The sequence below is a fragment of the Nematolebias whitei genome, chromosome 23 (genome assembly GCF_014905685.2).
Source record: "Nematolebias whitei isolate Nwh7 chromosome 23, NemWhi1, whole genome shotgun sequence".
Classification (NCBI taxonomy): Eukaryota; Metazoa; Chordata; class Actinopteri; order Cyprinodontiformes; family Rivulidae; genus Nematolebias; species Nematolebias whitei.
Genome location: NC_056520.1, coordinates 11,631,789 through 11,646,267, shown reverse-complemented (window position 1 = coordinate 11,646,267; position 14,479 = coordinate 11,631,789). Strand labels below are relative to the sequence as shown.

The window sequence follows — 14,479 nt, the reverse complement described above, 5'->3', positions numbered from 1 at the left end:
TTTTTTTTTTTTTTGGGGGGGGGAAGTCCAGACAGTTCTTGTCCTCAGCATTTCATTGCATGGTTGACTTTGTGTTGATTTGCATATGACAAATAAACCTAACCTAATATGGGATATTTTTTCGAAGGCAGTTTTTATAACTATATTCATCCAACATAAGATTTGACACTCAACGTTAAATTTTGTCAAATGAAAATGACAATAAAAGATTTCATAGAGCACCAAATAAGTCAACTTCAAGTTGAGAAATGAGAAAAGTTGTTTAAAAAAAAAAATTTAAATTAAAAAGATGAAAACTTCACTGTGTTCTGTACCTGGTCCCAGTTTGGAGATGGCACACAGCAGGTCATAGTTGATAACCGGTGTGGCATCGTTGGACTGCTCCCAGCCGACGGGAGGAGAGGCAGGAGGAGAGATGAGGAACTGCTTCTCTGGCTTTGGTGGCTCCAGACGAGGACTTCCAATGTGGACAGACTGGAGGACGGAACAGTTCAGACTTGGTGACAAACTAACAGAGAAAGGGCTTTAATCAATGAAAGCAAATTTCAGTAGTGTTGTTTTTTTTTACTAACTAGACAATAAAAAAATTTATAATTGTAGCTGAAAAATTACGTGGATTTTAATCATAGGACTTAACAAAAATGCAATAAAAATAGTGAATTCATCAAGTTGTGTATTCTGGTTGAACCAGGTGGTGAGGTTCGTAGTGATCAGATGAGCAAACCTGACTGATTCAGACGTAGACCCTCTTAAGTATTTTCAACAATTCTGTTTGGACCTTTTTATGGGAATACAACTCAGTGGAATAAGAATACAATAAAGATTTAACAAAGTGGGAATTCGAAGGGCACAAATATAAAACCCACTCCTTGAAGCCAGACTCCAACCATGGATGGCAAAGCTAAAGCAAACCGGGATTGCCAATCATTTAATTTATAATCCTGACTGCTCATAAAAAAATTTCAGCCCTATAAAGTTGTAGGCAGAATTAATGTTTAGATGTTGTGACCATGACTTGTTTTTGTGTTGCACAGACCGTGTTTCCATAGTAATTAGATGGACGGACTGCGTGCCACCACTGATCTAAGGCACCAATTTTCCCCCTCATATTGATGGCCAACGTGTTCCTTAAATAAAAATTTGTTAGCAACATTTGTGGCCAACTACCACGTGCGCAAATAGCCACAGTGACTGAAAATAGGTAAACAATGGAGACGTCCATAGAAGAGGCATTTAGGACGGGGTAGTACAGCAAATGTGATGTACTGGTATATTTTCACCAGTGTTTCCCCTACACTATATAAACAGGGTGCCCAGCCCTATTAACAGAAAAGAGTGCCCCCTCTACAGAACCGCGTGCACCCCCCTCTCACCCACCTGTTGGCACTGACGCAACGCTAAGCTAGCAGCTTGCAATACAGATGTGCTAGCTAAAATGCTAAAAGCAGCCTCTTCCCCAATGGTGAACCCCCCCCCCCCCCCCCAACACACACTCTAAAGCTGTCGGTACAAACAGCACGCAGCTCAGATGTCTCTGTCTCTTCCCACCCCCATTTTAAAACCGTCTGTATAAACTGGACACTGCGCAGCTCAAATCACAGACGAGATGAGCCCCCGACATGGGAAGTTACCTAGGGAAAACACTGTTCACAATTAGATTTTTTTGAGTAAAGTATGCAGATAAAACGATAGGTGAGGTTTGAACCTGTGGTACCCAACACTGGTCCTTGAGGAACACCATCCTGTATATTTTAGTAGTTTACCTGCTCCAGCACACCTGATTCAGTGATTTAATTACTTCAAGTTCTGCCAAGGCTGATTAATAACTTGTTCATTCAAATCGGGCGTGTAAAAGCAGGAAAACTAAAACATGCTAGATGGTGTTCCTCAAGGACCAGGGTTGGGAATCAATGGTTTAAGCAGTTAACTTACAAGTCTTGAAGAAATCTCACAAAAGATGCATGTGCTTGAATGCTGAGCTCTGTCTTTATAGTACTCCTGTCCGTATTGATTCCCAGTATTTACTCTTGACCGTTGTCTTACTTGATCTTTCAGGTTTAGCAGCAGATTCACTCATATTTCCACCTAAACATCTTCTCACTGAACTCTTGTCTGACTTCACTATATTCATTTACCTACACGGACTACAGCCAGCCTGATGCAAGCTCAAGCTTCGTTGTGGTTTTTGGCAGATTTGATGGGGTACCTTTTTTTTACACTGAATATGTGCCCATATTTCAGAGTTGCATATCAGTATAAGTATAAAACTCAGATGAACTAAAGGTGCAGCAGAAGAGAAACTAGGAACACTACCTGAGCAAAATAGAGTCTCATCTCTTTCCCGTTAAAGTCGGTCTTGTGTAGCCTGAGTCTCGCCTCAGCAGCAGCCAGAGCATCACTGAAGCTGATCCTGACCCGCCGGAAAGACCGGAAGTAGTGGAACTGCACCTCTGGGTCAAAGGAACGGAACAGCGACTCAAAGTTGTTCTGAAAGACAGACAGAAAGAGGAGAAGGTGGCAGAGAAAACACTGAGAAATTATGGCAGGGATCAAGAACACGACGAGTACAGAGGGTGGAAGTTCTGGAAAGCTTTTTGAACTGTTGTAGATTAGTTGCTGTGTTTGGGATCGTTGTTCTGTTGGTCAAAGCTTCAGCTGTCGCACAGTCTCACATTGACTCCAGAATTCTTTGGTTGACTCAATGAGTACACGGTGCTGAGGTAATGTGGGTGAAAACAAGCCCAAATCTGCACCCTTCCACCACCAGGCCGATATGATTTTTATTTTTCACATGTTGCCGTTTGTTATGGGTAAACATTTGTACTTTGGAAAATCCTACAAGTATGGAACTCTACCCTCTCCAGTATTGACTTGAACAGTTCTCTTAGATGGAAAACAAAATGTCTTCAACTGACAGAATAAAGTCTAGTAGCTTTCCTGAATGACTGAGAATCTACACCGACATGTCTTTACTTTGGTCTCCTTTGTCCAAAGGACATTGTTCCAGAAATCATTTAGTTCATACCAATGCAACTTTTAGTTTACTTAAGATAATACCCAACTTTCATTGTTTGAGGTTGGAAGTCTCAACAATTAACCACTCCAAGAATCTTCCAGTACGTATTTACTGCGTCTTTCTCAATAACCCTTTGCATGCTGAAGAGCTGAGAATAAAACCCCAACCTTTTTAATGAATAATGGCAACTAAAAAAGAGCTACAGCCCTCTCGTAAAAAGCATGCCTCAAAACAGCTTTGTATGAAAGCGCCACAATCACAAGAGCGTACCTTCAGCAGAAGCTAAACTGATCATTTTCATGTTAAACCAAGTGCAGCTCTGTTCTGCAGTCTATAGAGCAAAAATGACACTATAGGCATTAAAAAGTTACATTTAGCAGAGTTTATAGTAGAATAATATCCTTTTGCAAGTTTTGGTGATACAGTAGTCCCATGATTCTTTACGTTTCAACTTTCACGGACTTGCTCTTTTGCAGGTTTTCAACGTTAAGATTGTACACAATACATGATTGGCAATGGGGAAAAACAGACCCCACCCCACCCCCTCCTTTCTCTTTCTGAGGCTATTTGCTCTGCTGTGATAAACGGCCTCAGAAAGAGAAAGGAGGGGATGGGTGTGATTTGTCTTTCCCCATCACCACTGCTCAGGGAGCAGGGATGAGTGGCTGAGCAAGGCTCACTCGGGTATAAGACAGACCCCACCCCGCCCCCTCCTTTTTATTTCGGAGGCTGTCTGCTCTGCTGTGATAAACGGCCTCAGAAAGAGAAAGGAGGGGGTGGGTGTGATCTGTCTTTCCCCATCACCACTGCTCAGGGAGCAGGGATGAGTGGCTCACTCAGGTATAAGACAGACCCCCCGCCCCCTCCTTTCTCTTTTTGAGGCAGCAGACAGCAGAGCAGACACACAACAGGCGGGCGCGCAACAGACAGCCTTGGAAAAAGAAAGGATGGGTGGGGGGGTGGGTGTCTGTCTTATACCTGAGTGAGCCGCAGGAGCGGCATGAATTGTTTATTTAAAACAATCAAGCACGACCCAAACCAAGCCTTTATCTGTCGCTCTTTTAGAGAGTTTAGAACATTGTTAAGAACATTGCAACAGTGTGGGAATTTGTTTTTAATGAAAAACATACCCTTGAACAATATTCTTGAAACAATACAAACTTGTTTTAACTGGCCATGAGTTAGTGCTCTGAAATATAAATGAAGTTCAGACAATTGTTGTTAAAACTCAAAAAATAAATAAAATAAAAAAAACGGTAAAATCGGTTTCTTATGTAAGTATCGGCCGATATCCGATTTTCCCAAAATTAAGGAAATTGGGGATGATTTATCGTTGCACCCCTAGTTAATAACTATATATCAAATTCAATTCAGTTTATTTATATAGCGCCAAGTCACAACAGAAGTCATCTCAGGGCAGTGAACAGAAAATAATAACTAATAATCCGCTGACTCGTTAATAAACAAGAAATCTTACATCTTCTTTTCTTTGAAATACGTTTTTAAATCATGTCAAACTGATTTGCTTATAAAAACAGTAAAAGCTAAATAAAATTTTTAAAAAGTTGGGTTTTTGTCCGGGTTCAGGCCTTTAATCCCAGTTAATTGGTCTGTTTCGAGTCGGGCTCGGAAAAAATAATACGAATTTGGGCTGGGTTGGATTTTTTTAGGCTCGAATGCAACTCTAGTGTGGAATAGAGAGTTGTCGACAAGGGCACCCAGGAGAGTAAATGGGGCTTAAAGGCCTTGCTGAAGGGCCCAGAGTGGGGCAAATGAGGGTGGAGGCAGGTGTGGGTGTTTCACCTTTCCCACCCACATTTTGATGTTGTCGATCCGGGGTGTTGAACCAGCGACCTTCCGATCACAGGCCCACCTTCTCTACCCTCTGTACCACCACTTCCCCAGTGCACTATTCATTAAACATGCATTTTGCTGTGTAATCTGCATGTTTAATTTCAAGTAGGCCTTTTTAAAATCTTTTTTTTTTTTTTTTAAACGATCCAAAATTGCGTTTTTGGATCGTTAAAAGCTAAGCTACAAGCTAAGCTAAGCTAACAGGCCGACCTCGGGGGGGATAAAACCTCTGTCTTGTCGAAGCCTCAAAATTCATGGTTAAAATCTGTGCCTTTGTATAAAAAGTAGTTTTTCTCTGCAAAAAGAAGCTGAGAACTTGTTTAATGATTTTTTTTATTAAAAGCTTTGTGTGAAAAAAGCTATGCCAAAGAGTTCAAACCACAACGAGCGTCCGCCATGTCACTATGTCAGTCCATGTCATGTCAAGGGGCTTCCCCCCCATTTTTCTTAAAGAGACACGCTGCTCAACTATCCATCCTTCAGTTCAGTCTTATACTGCCTTCAGGTGGTCAAAAAAAGGTATTACACTCAAATTTGACAATTACTAATTATTGTTAAATTTTAAACAATATTATCGTTTATTGCAATAATTTCTGAGACAATCGCCCAGAAAAATTTGTTATCGTGACAGGCCTAATTTCAAATCTGGCAAATCCCCGGGCGCCCTAGATGGCAGCTCACTGTGGTAGCTCGGTGGTCTGTGGTTGCAACAGGAAGGACATCCGGCGTAAAAACAATTGCCAAGTCTTTGTGTGATTTAGTGGCGACCCCTGAAGAAGGGAGCGGCCAAAAGAGGAAAACAGTTTTTTTCAAATCTGGCAAAGAGATTCATAGCAAGTTTGAAAAGAATAGCACAGAATGATTTTTAACTGCACTAACAGCCTGAACTAGCAGTAGAAGCTTGTTATACAACATGACACATAAACCTACATTGCGCTGCATGCGCTCTATAGAACCATTGAAGACAATTACATTTCTCCACATTTGTGCTACCGGCAGACCAAGTTCTTTATTATTCTGGCTGGATATCTAATCTTCTTGCGCTACTTAGTCTAGATACACAAAAAAACAATAAAGTAATTAATTTATTTACCTGCGTCTCATGTCGATGAAATACTTCCAGATTGGTCACCGAGGCAACCAAGCAGAAGCGGTTACACTTGGTGGTCTTAATGTGCATAATTGGTGATCTAGGAAGACAAAACGCTCTACGCCTGGCAACCGAGGGTAGAGCCCAGCAGGACGCTGAGACACTCTTCACCGACGTTGAGAACGATGAGGGCGAAGGTGGTGATGAAGGGGAAAGGGGGAGTCTGGGTGGTTGAAGCGTTGCCTTTCCCAGTTTGGCAGCTGAACAGGACGACGCTTCAAAAATGAAATCAGGTCTGGTTTATATTCTGGACCTGTTGTCTCACCTGGATATTTTCTCCGTTGGATTTAGTTGTGCTTTTCTTCTTTTTGTCGTCCAAGAAGCACAATACGAGACGTAATAAACTTCACTTGCCGACACACGGTCCCCAAATCCAGATTTCAAGGTTAAAAGGTTGCAAGCCTTTTGTTTTGAGAACCCCTGTCTAGCCTCGTCTAGTCTCCGAGAAAGCCGGATCTGGAGCAGCCTGCAAACTGAAGGAATGTTCCAGGATCTGTGAATGGAGAGCTGAAAATGTCATCCAGCTCTCACTCACCCATTCTGCTCTGCAGCCTTTCACACGAGCCCCTGCCAGCCGATGACGCATTATCTCCTCCCCACCCTTCCTCCCAGTCTCATTCATGTGTACTGACAGCCAGTTAAATGTGGAAGGTTTTTTTTTTTTTGGTTACTGACCAAACCTATTTAAATAGCAACAAGGACAACGAGAAGGCATGAGTGTGTGCATAATAAGAGGAATACTGGCAAATGTCGTCATCACTAAGACGCAGGACAAAGAAAATCTGCTCTCTGCTGCGATACAAAAAAATCCTTCACATGTCAGGATTTTTTTTATATAAACCAAGATTATACCACAAAGACACCTCTGTGCTTCAGCTGTATTGAGTTCAAACACTGAGACAAATGAAAGAGAATGAGACGACAGCTGACGGTTAAGACTATAAATAACCGACAGCGTAAAAAGCAGAACTTGTTGGACGTACAGAATGTGAACATGGAGGGTTACAACGGTGGTACCAATGGAAAATATGCACTTTGATAAGCTTTTGTGGGGTATTAATAGCAAAGAGCTTTAAGTGGAGAGACGTGTGTTCAAGTAGTCGGAGGAAAAAATGACTGCACAGTCCATTAATGAATATTTACAATTGTTTGTGTCTGAACTGTAGGTAGGTCTACTTGCATACATGCATCCAACAAAACATCTAACCATGAGACAAAACAATTGGAAAAGGACTGAACAGTTTTAGCTTGTTTGGAAGGGTAGCAGGAGTAAACCTCTTCTCTTTAAAAGAACATGGTAACAAAATTTAAATGTGTTCAATGGTGGGCACAGTTCCACTAATCCGCGTATCAAACTCAAGGCCCGTGAGCCAAATCTGGCCCTTTAACATCTTATACGGCCAAACCCAAGATTATTATTTAAATGAAAAATGTTTGTTTTTATTTAAACATAATAATAATAATGTGTTATCATCATTGTATGTTCCCATATAATGGTGAAATTGGCGCTCTGCATTTAACCCATCCACCACTAGGTGGTGCAGTGGGCAGCTATTGAAAGCTGCCCGGAGAGCATTTTGGGGATAGGGTGTGCTGCTCAGAGACACCACAAGATGTGCAATGACTGAGGATCGAACCTGGGACTTTCGGGTCCCGAGTTAGCTGCCTCATCTCGGCCCCCATAAATTTGTTTTGCTTAAAAACATAATTTAACACAGGTTTCTCATGACAGATGGCTAACTTTGATGCCAGAAAAAAGGTTGGATTTTTCTGTTATATTTGATTTTGATGTGGAGGCGCAACAAAAAACATCAAATGGGACCAATTAACTCCAGTTTATGAACAAGGAGCCAAGAAAAGATGTCTGATATCTAAATTGGGATACTGCATCGACTGAAATTAGCCCATGACTTGGAAAAAGTTTAAAATGTTGGCCCCTTTAACTCCTGCAATCCGCTAACAGCTAATAGCAGAACTAATTTTTTGTTTAGTGCAATGTTTCCCCTACCATTATAAAAGCAGGGCGTCCCATCCTGTCCACTGAACTCCATCCCCCACACCCACCCCCGACAATTGCCGATACTGACGTAGCGCTAAGCTAGTGGTGCGCAATACAGATATACTAGCTAAAAAGTTAAAGGAAGTACTCCGTTTTCCTCATGCTGAGCTGTCTCCACCCCCCGTTCCCACTCGAAAACTGTCAGTACAAACGGTGCACAACACACAGATGTGTCTCCCTCATCACCCCACGTCGACAAAAATCCAGGAAGAGATGAGCCCCAAGCCAAGGCAAGGCAAGTAGCCTAGGGGCAACACTGTAGTAGCGAATTAGCGTTTTCACTAACTTTGGATATCGTTAGCGAAATTAGCTTTTGCTAAATTAGGTTTAGCCAACTTTAAGTCCGCTAACAAAATTCACAAGCTTGTTCCCGTCCGTTGTGGGCGTGGCTCGAAGAGTCCATTTGGCATGCTACTGGCTTACTGCATGTACACGTGACAAGATGTGATTGGTCGATATCGCTTCAATTAGAAGGAGAAAACACGCGACGCAGACTGAGTGACAGATCTTAGAGATTTAGCTTTAGCTAATTTGTTTTAACCCATTTTGAGGTTTAGCATTAGCAAAGCTAATTCTTTTGTTATCAAAATACGAGTTAGCAAAGCTAACTTTTTGGTTAGCTGTGCTCACCACTGAATTTGTTTAATCTGAATGAGCCAATGGATGTTTAGAACAATGTCTTTTGAACAGATGAGACCCAAGTAGAAATTACCCATAACGCACAACAGCAGGTTTAGCAAATCTAGCACAGCATATCAGCACAAACTACTCATACACTATTCTTGTACATTCTGTGAACTACACATAGAAACGATTTCTCATTTATTCTATCAATGTGTTCATACAATCTCATTCTGGAGAGATGTGCAACAATTCATACAGCAAAAAACTGGACAAATAATTCAGCTTACAGAGAAAGACATTATACTATGCTTTGAAGACAAAGGCACGAATAAAGACTTATAGCACTTCACCCAACTTCTACTTCTCCTGGGAAAGTTTCACATTCACAAGAAAAAATGGTCCAACTCCAAACCAAACATAACCCATTTCAGCAAAGAACTTCTTCAATACATCACCTCAACTAATGGACTGGAAAACCAAAAGGCAATGAAAACCATCTCAACTCTGGAAAAGCTTAATGTGAATTTAAACTCTGTATAAATTGTGAATTTAAACTCTGTATAAATTGTAAATATAATTTCATGGTTTTTTATGTTTTGTACTAGAATATTATCTCTTTTACATTAATATCTATACCCCTGACAAACAGATGTTTGTAATGTGTGATTAAAATCTTTAATAAAAAAAAATAATAAAAAAAAACAAAACTACTCATACCAACTGTCAAGACGGTGGTATGAGCTTCAGAATTGGGCTTGTTCAGGTCACCTTACAGTCGCTGAGATCACTGTAGACATTCTAGTGTAAAATGTGAGGCCATCTGCCCAACAGCTGAAGCTTGGACCATACTGGGTCATGAAGCAATAAAACAATGATCCCAAACAAAGCAGCTAATCTACAACAGAACGGCTTAAAAAGAAAAGAATCAAGGTGTTCCAACAGTCCAAAGTCCCTCAGCCTGATTGAAATACTGATGTGGGTTCTGAAGAGAGCTGAGCAGAAACAAACGTCATCTTGAACTTAGGCAACGCTGGAAAGAAGAGTGGACCGGGGTTGTACTTACGATTACTTTCCACACGAACTGTTCATTTAGGCTTCATTTTTCTAATTAAATGTTGAGACGATTGTGAAACACTTCAGGTTAGATTTGAACTATTATAGAACCTGGTAAAGACCCAATAATTTGTATTGTATTGTAGGCATGCATGAGATAGGATTTTTGGACAATAAGCGATATGCCAATACTGTATGTTAAACTTATTTGGCTGATAACCGATACCAATCGATATTTTTCCCCCTACACTTACTTAAAGAGACTACATAGCTTTCTCTGCTGTGGAATTAAAATTCTACATTATTCTGCATGATCTTTAGTCAGTTTGGCCTGTTACCAAATGTAGATGCCAAAAAGGGGACTGAAAATGATGTAATACTTCAACTTGGATTATGTTTAATGCCAAATTTATTAGGGGTGCACCGATTTATCGCCCCCGATTTCCTTAACTTTGGGAAATCGGCCAATACTTGCATGAGAAACCGATTTTACAGATTTGTTTAGTTTTAACTAGGGATGCACCAATCTACCTTTTTTTTTTTTTTTTACTTCCGATCCGATCCCGATACCTAAATCTGAATATCGGCCGATACCGATCCAGTTCCGATATCTTCATCATCATTGATTTTATGAGGCTGTAATAATCTCCTCTCAAGTACAGTTTGTACAAATATATGCATGCATGTCCAAAAAGGCAACTTGAGGTAAGTTTTATTAATGTTGGATAAGTTTTATATATATATATATATATATATATAATCTTGTATTTTTGAATTGATGTTTTTTTACGATTGTCTACTGTTGTACTGATAAATATCTCTGGAGGGTAAACTATATCTTGGCTGCAAGTATCAAGCTGAGAAATCCTTCGTTTTCTACAACTGATAGTGGTTGGTCATTAATTATGATGAAGTTTAGCAACTTCTCGGTAAACATTCGAGCTCCGTGAATTCAGCTATGTCTTCTTCTTGTTCAATCCAAAGCAAGTAGCCTGATTTCGGTCAGCCGCACTCAGTCAGCCCCTCCTCAGAGACGGAGAGGACGCGGCTGGCCGGGGTCGAGTTGCCCGTTTCGGGTTGAGCAAAGAGCAGCGTCCCGCTGAAGCCCCGGAGCTCGAATGTCCATCGTAAAACTAACTTTACCGTGGTTTAATGTGGCACTATGGCTCTGCAGACATTGCACGTTCCTGTCTTGTTTTGTGGTTTTTCTAGTGTAAAATACTTCTACACAGCGGACATGTTTAGATGAAAAGTTTGTTAGCTGTTAGCCACAGTGCTGCTAACTCAGTCCTCACGTTGTAGCTGGCTGCAAACTATGAACTGGATTTCCTGAATGTGAGGCGGGTCTTATTACTCTGGGTTCATGAGACACGCCTCCGTTCAGGAAATCCATTCCATAGTTTGAAGCCAACATGCATCATGGATCGGAAATATCCGATACGTAAATTATGCTGGTATCGGATGCCGATATTGATACTGGATCGGCCCCATCCCTAGTTTTAACAATTGTCTGAACTTCATTTATATTTCAGAGCACTACCTCATGGCCAGTTAAAACAAGTTTTTATTGTTTCTAGGATATTGTTCAAGGGTATGTTTTTCAATAAAATAAGATTAAAAAATTGGTATTGGCCATAATTGGAATCGGCAGGCCAGACTTTTTAGAAATCAGTGATCGTCGATCGTCCAGAAAACTGCAACCGGTGCGCCCCTAAAATTTATTCACGACAGTTACTCTCTCCTCCTCGAATCACTGACACTGAGTCATTGCAAATAGCAGCTCTGCTATCAGCTTCCGACACTTTAAAAAAAACTTCCACACCGCCGACATTTTCACTTCTTCCTCTCCCGCCGTGATCAGATCAGGTAGGCGCGCGTGACATCATAACGCTGTGCTGCCTGGCACTGCAGGCATCCTTGTCACTGGGTTGTCATACAAAAACCGCGCCTTTTATATCGGTGAGTTCTTTTGGTGGAATGTCCGATATTTAACTTTATCGCTAATATCAGCCAATACCGATACCATGCCGATAATATCGTGCATCCCTATTAAATTGTGGTACAGAACTCCCTAAAACTAAAGAAAAGCGTTGTCTTTCTTTTCCCTGTGACCGCTGCTCTGTTTAAATGTGTCTTCGTGTGAATCGTAGTTGTTTGTTGTGCACTCTTCATCTACAGCAGTTTTTCCTGTGAGGAATTGGTGAATTAAATATTACGGGAACCCGGCGGCCCATTTGGTAGCGCCGTCACCTCTCAACAAGAAGGTTGCTGGATCGAATTCTGTCTCTCTTTGTGCGTGTGACGGTTTTCTCTGGGTACTCCGGTTTCCTCCCACAGACCAAAAACATGGATGTTTGGCTGCTCCACAGGTGTGAATGGTTGTTTATGTCCAAGTTACAAAGTAATGGACTTGTAACCTGTCCAGAGTTATTGCTGGACCAGTGACCTCCACAACACAGAAAGGAAGAAGCGGATAAAGATAATGGATGAATGAAAAATGTTGAGATCCTCTGGAAACTTGGAAAAATCCATGCATCTTATGCAACACTGTTCTATTTTAAAAATCTCCTCTTGAAGTGAACTTATTTCATCAGCAATGCGGACTAACTGTACCTAGCATACATTATCTCTGACCTACACTCCAGAGTGCATTTTATTTTATGTGACACCCCGAAATGTGACTCACTGCTAATCTTAATTTTTTTTAAAACCCTCTTCAAAGCCCATTTAACTCCTGGTTAATGTGACGCAGAACATCCTGGGATGAGACTGATCCAAACGGATAGAATTAGCCTGACTTCAGACTGTCAGCTCATTTGAACAAAGCTTATCAGGAAGACATAACACAACTGGTCTCATCATAACTGGAAGGCCGTATCACTTACCATACCGTACCATTTTATTTATAGAGCACTTAAAACAGCGACGAGGCCAACCAACGTGCTGTACAGACAGAACAACAGGTAACGCACAATATACAAAATGAAGTAAATCAGAAATAAAGACATAAAAACGATGCAGATAATGACGACTAACCAGTGTGGAGCGCACAGGTTCAAACACAGATCATCTGGTGTTGAAAGCTACCGAATAGTAGTGGATTTTTAAACGGGACTTGAAAACCGAGAGGGAGGGGAGCAGAGGTAACTCGTTCCAAAGTCTTGGTCCTGCTACAGAGAAGGCCCTGTCCCCTTTGCGCTTAAGATGAGTTCCTGGAACTGTGAGGAGCAACTGGAGGACATGGTATCTGTTCTGTATCTTAACATAGAGTCTTATTGTTCTACAACACTTAATCATCTGCTCCCCCGCCCTTGCTCAAGGGCTCAGAGTGGGGGAACGGATGGTGGAGGCAGGTGTGGATGCTTCACCTTTCCCCTTTACATTTTGATGTTGTCTGTACGGGGATCGAACCTGCAACCTTCTGATCACAGGTTCGCCTTCTCTAACCTCTGTGCCACCGCTCCCCCATAAACAGCTCAAACTGTAAACCGCATCCTGGTCCTTGCTGTCCCTGCATGTTCAGTGATGTTTATCCACTCACCACACCTGATTTGAACCAGGCTTCTGCAGAGCATGAAGAGGGAAGTGAAGCAGTGAATCAGGTGTGTTGGAGCAGGGAAACGCGCAGGATAGTGGACCAGGACTGGACGCACCTGCAGTTTAAGCAGGAGCACATCAAAGTACCTTCAGGAGGCCCTCGTTGAACAGATCCTCGGGAACTCTGCAGGCGATCAGGGCGTTGGGTAAATCGGTAAACTGGACATCCACCGTGGCCTCCTCGGCTCCGTTCACAGCCTGCTGTACATCCATAGCGAGAACCTACGAGTCCTTCCTGGAGACGCGGGGAGAAAACCACAACACAGCTGTAGAAACATAAACAAGGCTAACGTTTGACAGCAACGAACACGTTACATGTGACAGCACTTACAAGACAGATGGAGGTTCAACACCTCCGTGCACATCGGTTTTGTCCGAGTTAAAGCGCTAAAGCTGCTCTTGATGCTGGTAGCCTGATAGCAGCGCTAGCCTAGCGAGCTAGCAGTTTGAGCTAATCTCAGGAAGCGTACACCGTTCCTCTTGAGCAAACGTTAAAAAAATAATAAAAAGTTAAATATATATTATAAAAATACAGCTGACGCCGGCCTTTGGATTATCGCTAAAGTGATATAATAAAAGGGCAGAATGTTTTCTGATAAGAATAATAGATTTTTTTTCTTCTTCGTTGGTTTAATGGTGGTTGCAAAAGCAGCTGTAATTGTTTTAGCGCCACCTGCTGGACTAGAGGGGAATAATGTACTCCTGGTACATAAACTACTGGTAAAAATACTGGTACATAAACAACAAATAAAAAACTTTTTTTTGTTGTTGGAATTCTTAAGTGGGAAAAAGAAAATTCTGAAAATTAAAATTTTTACTATGGTACCAACACTCACCCTGGAGCAGGTTATTTTTTGTCTTTTTATTGACTTTTTTTTTAGCTCTTATGCAATGTACTAGGAAGAGGTTATTGATTAGGGGAAAGTTTTTTTTTTTTTTAATCATGATATTGTCTTTCCATAAAAAAAACGTATTTTGAGCCCAATTTTTCCACTTATGTTATGACATCCCAAGAGAGATTATACTGTATATTGCACAGATAAAGCTTACAGTAATCAAGTTTCTTAAACATGCTTTTTCTTGTTCATTTGTTCTGTATTTTTATCAAACAAATGGAAACAGTTTG

At 41.3% G+C, this 14,479-nt stretch overlaps 1 protein-coding gene across 1 annotated transcript in view; it reads right to left on the bottom strand.

Moving 5' to 3' along the window:
- Window positions 1-13,909, bottom strand: part of LOC119428650 (calcipressin-1-like) — a 17,692-nt gene extending 3,783 nt beyond the window's left edge. Inside the window, exons 1-4 of the mRNA XM_037696319.1 lie at window positions 13,685-13,909; window positions 13,441-13,588; window positions 2,314-2,487; window positions 315-474 (exon numbers count right to left, since the gene is read on the bottom strand). Coding sequence (XP_037552247.1) covers window positions 315-474; window positions 2,314-2,487; window positions 13,441-13,566 — 460 coding nt within the window. The 5' untranslated portion in view covers window positions 13,567-13,588; window positions 13,685-13,909. The remainder of the gene's footprint in view (window positions 1-314; window positions 475-2,313; window positions 2,488-13,440; window positions 13,589-13,684) is intronic.
- Between the last annotated feature and the right edge of the window lie 570 nt (window positions 13,910-14,479).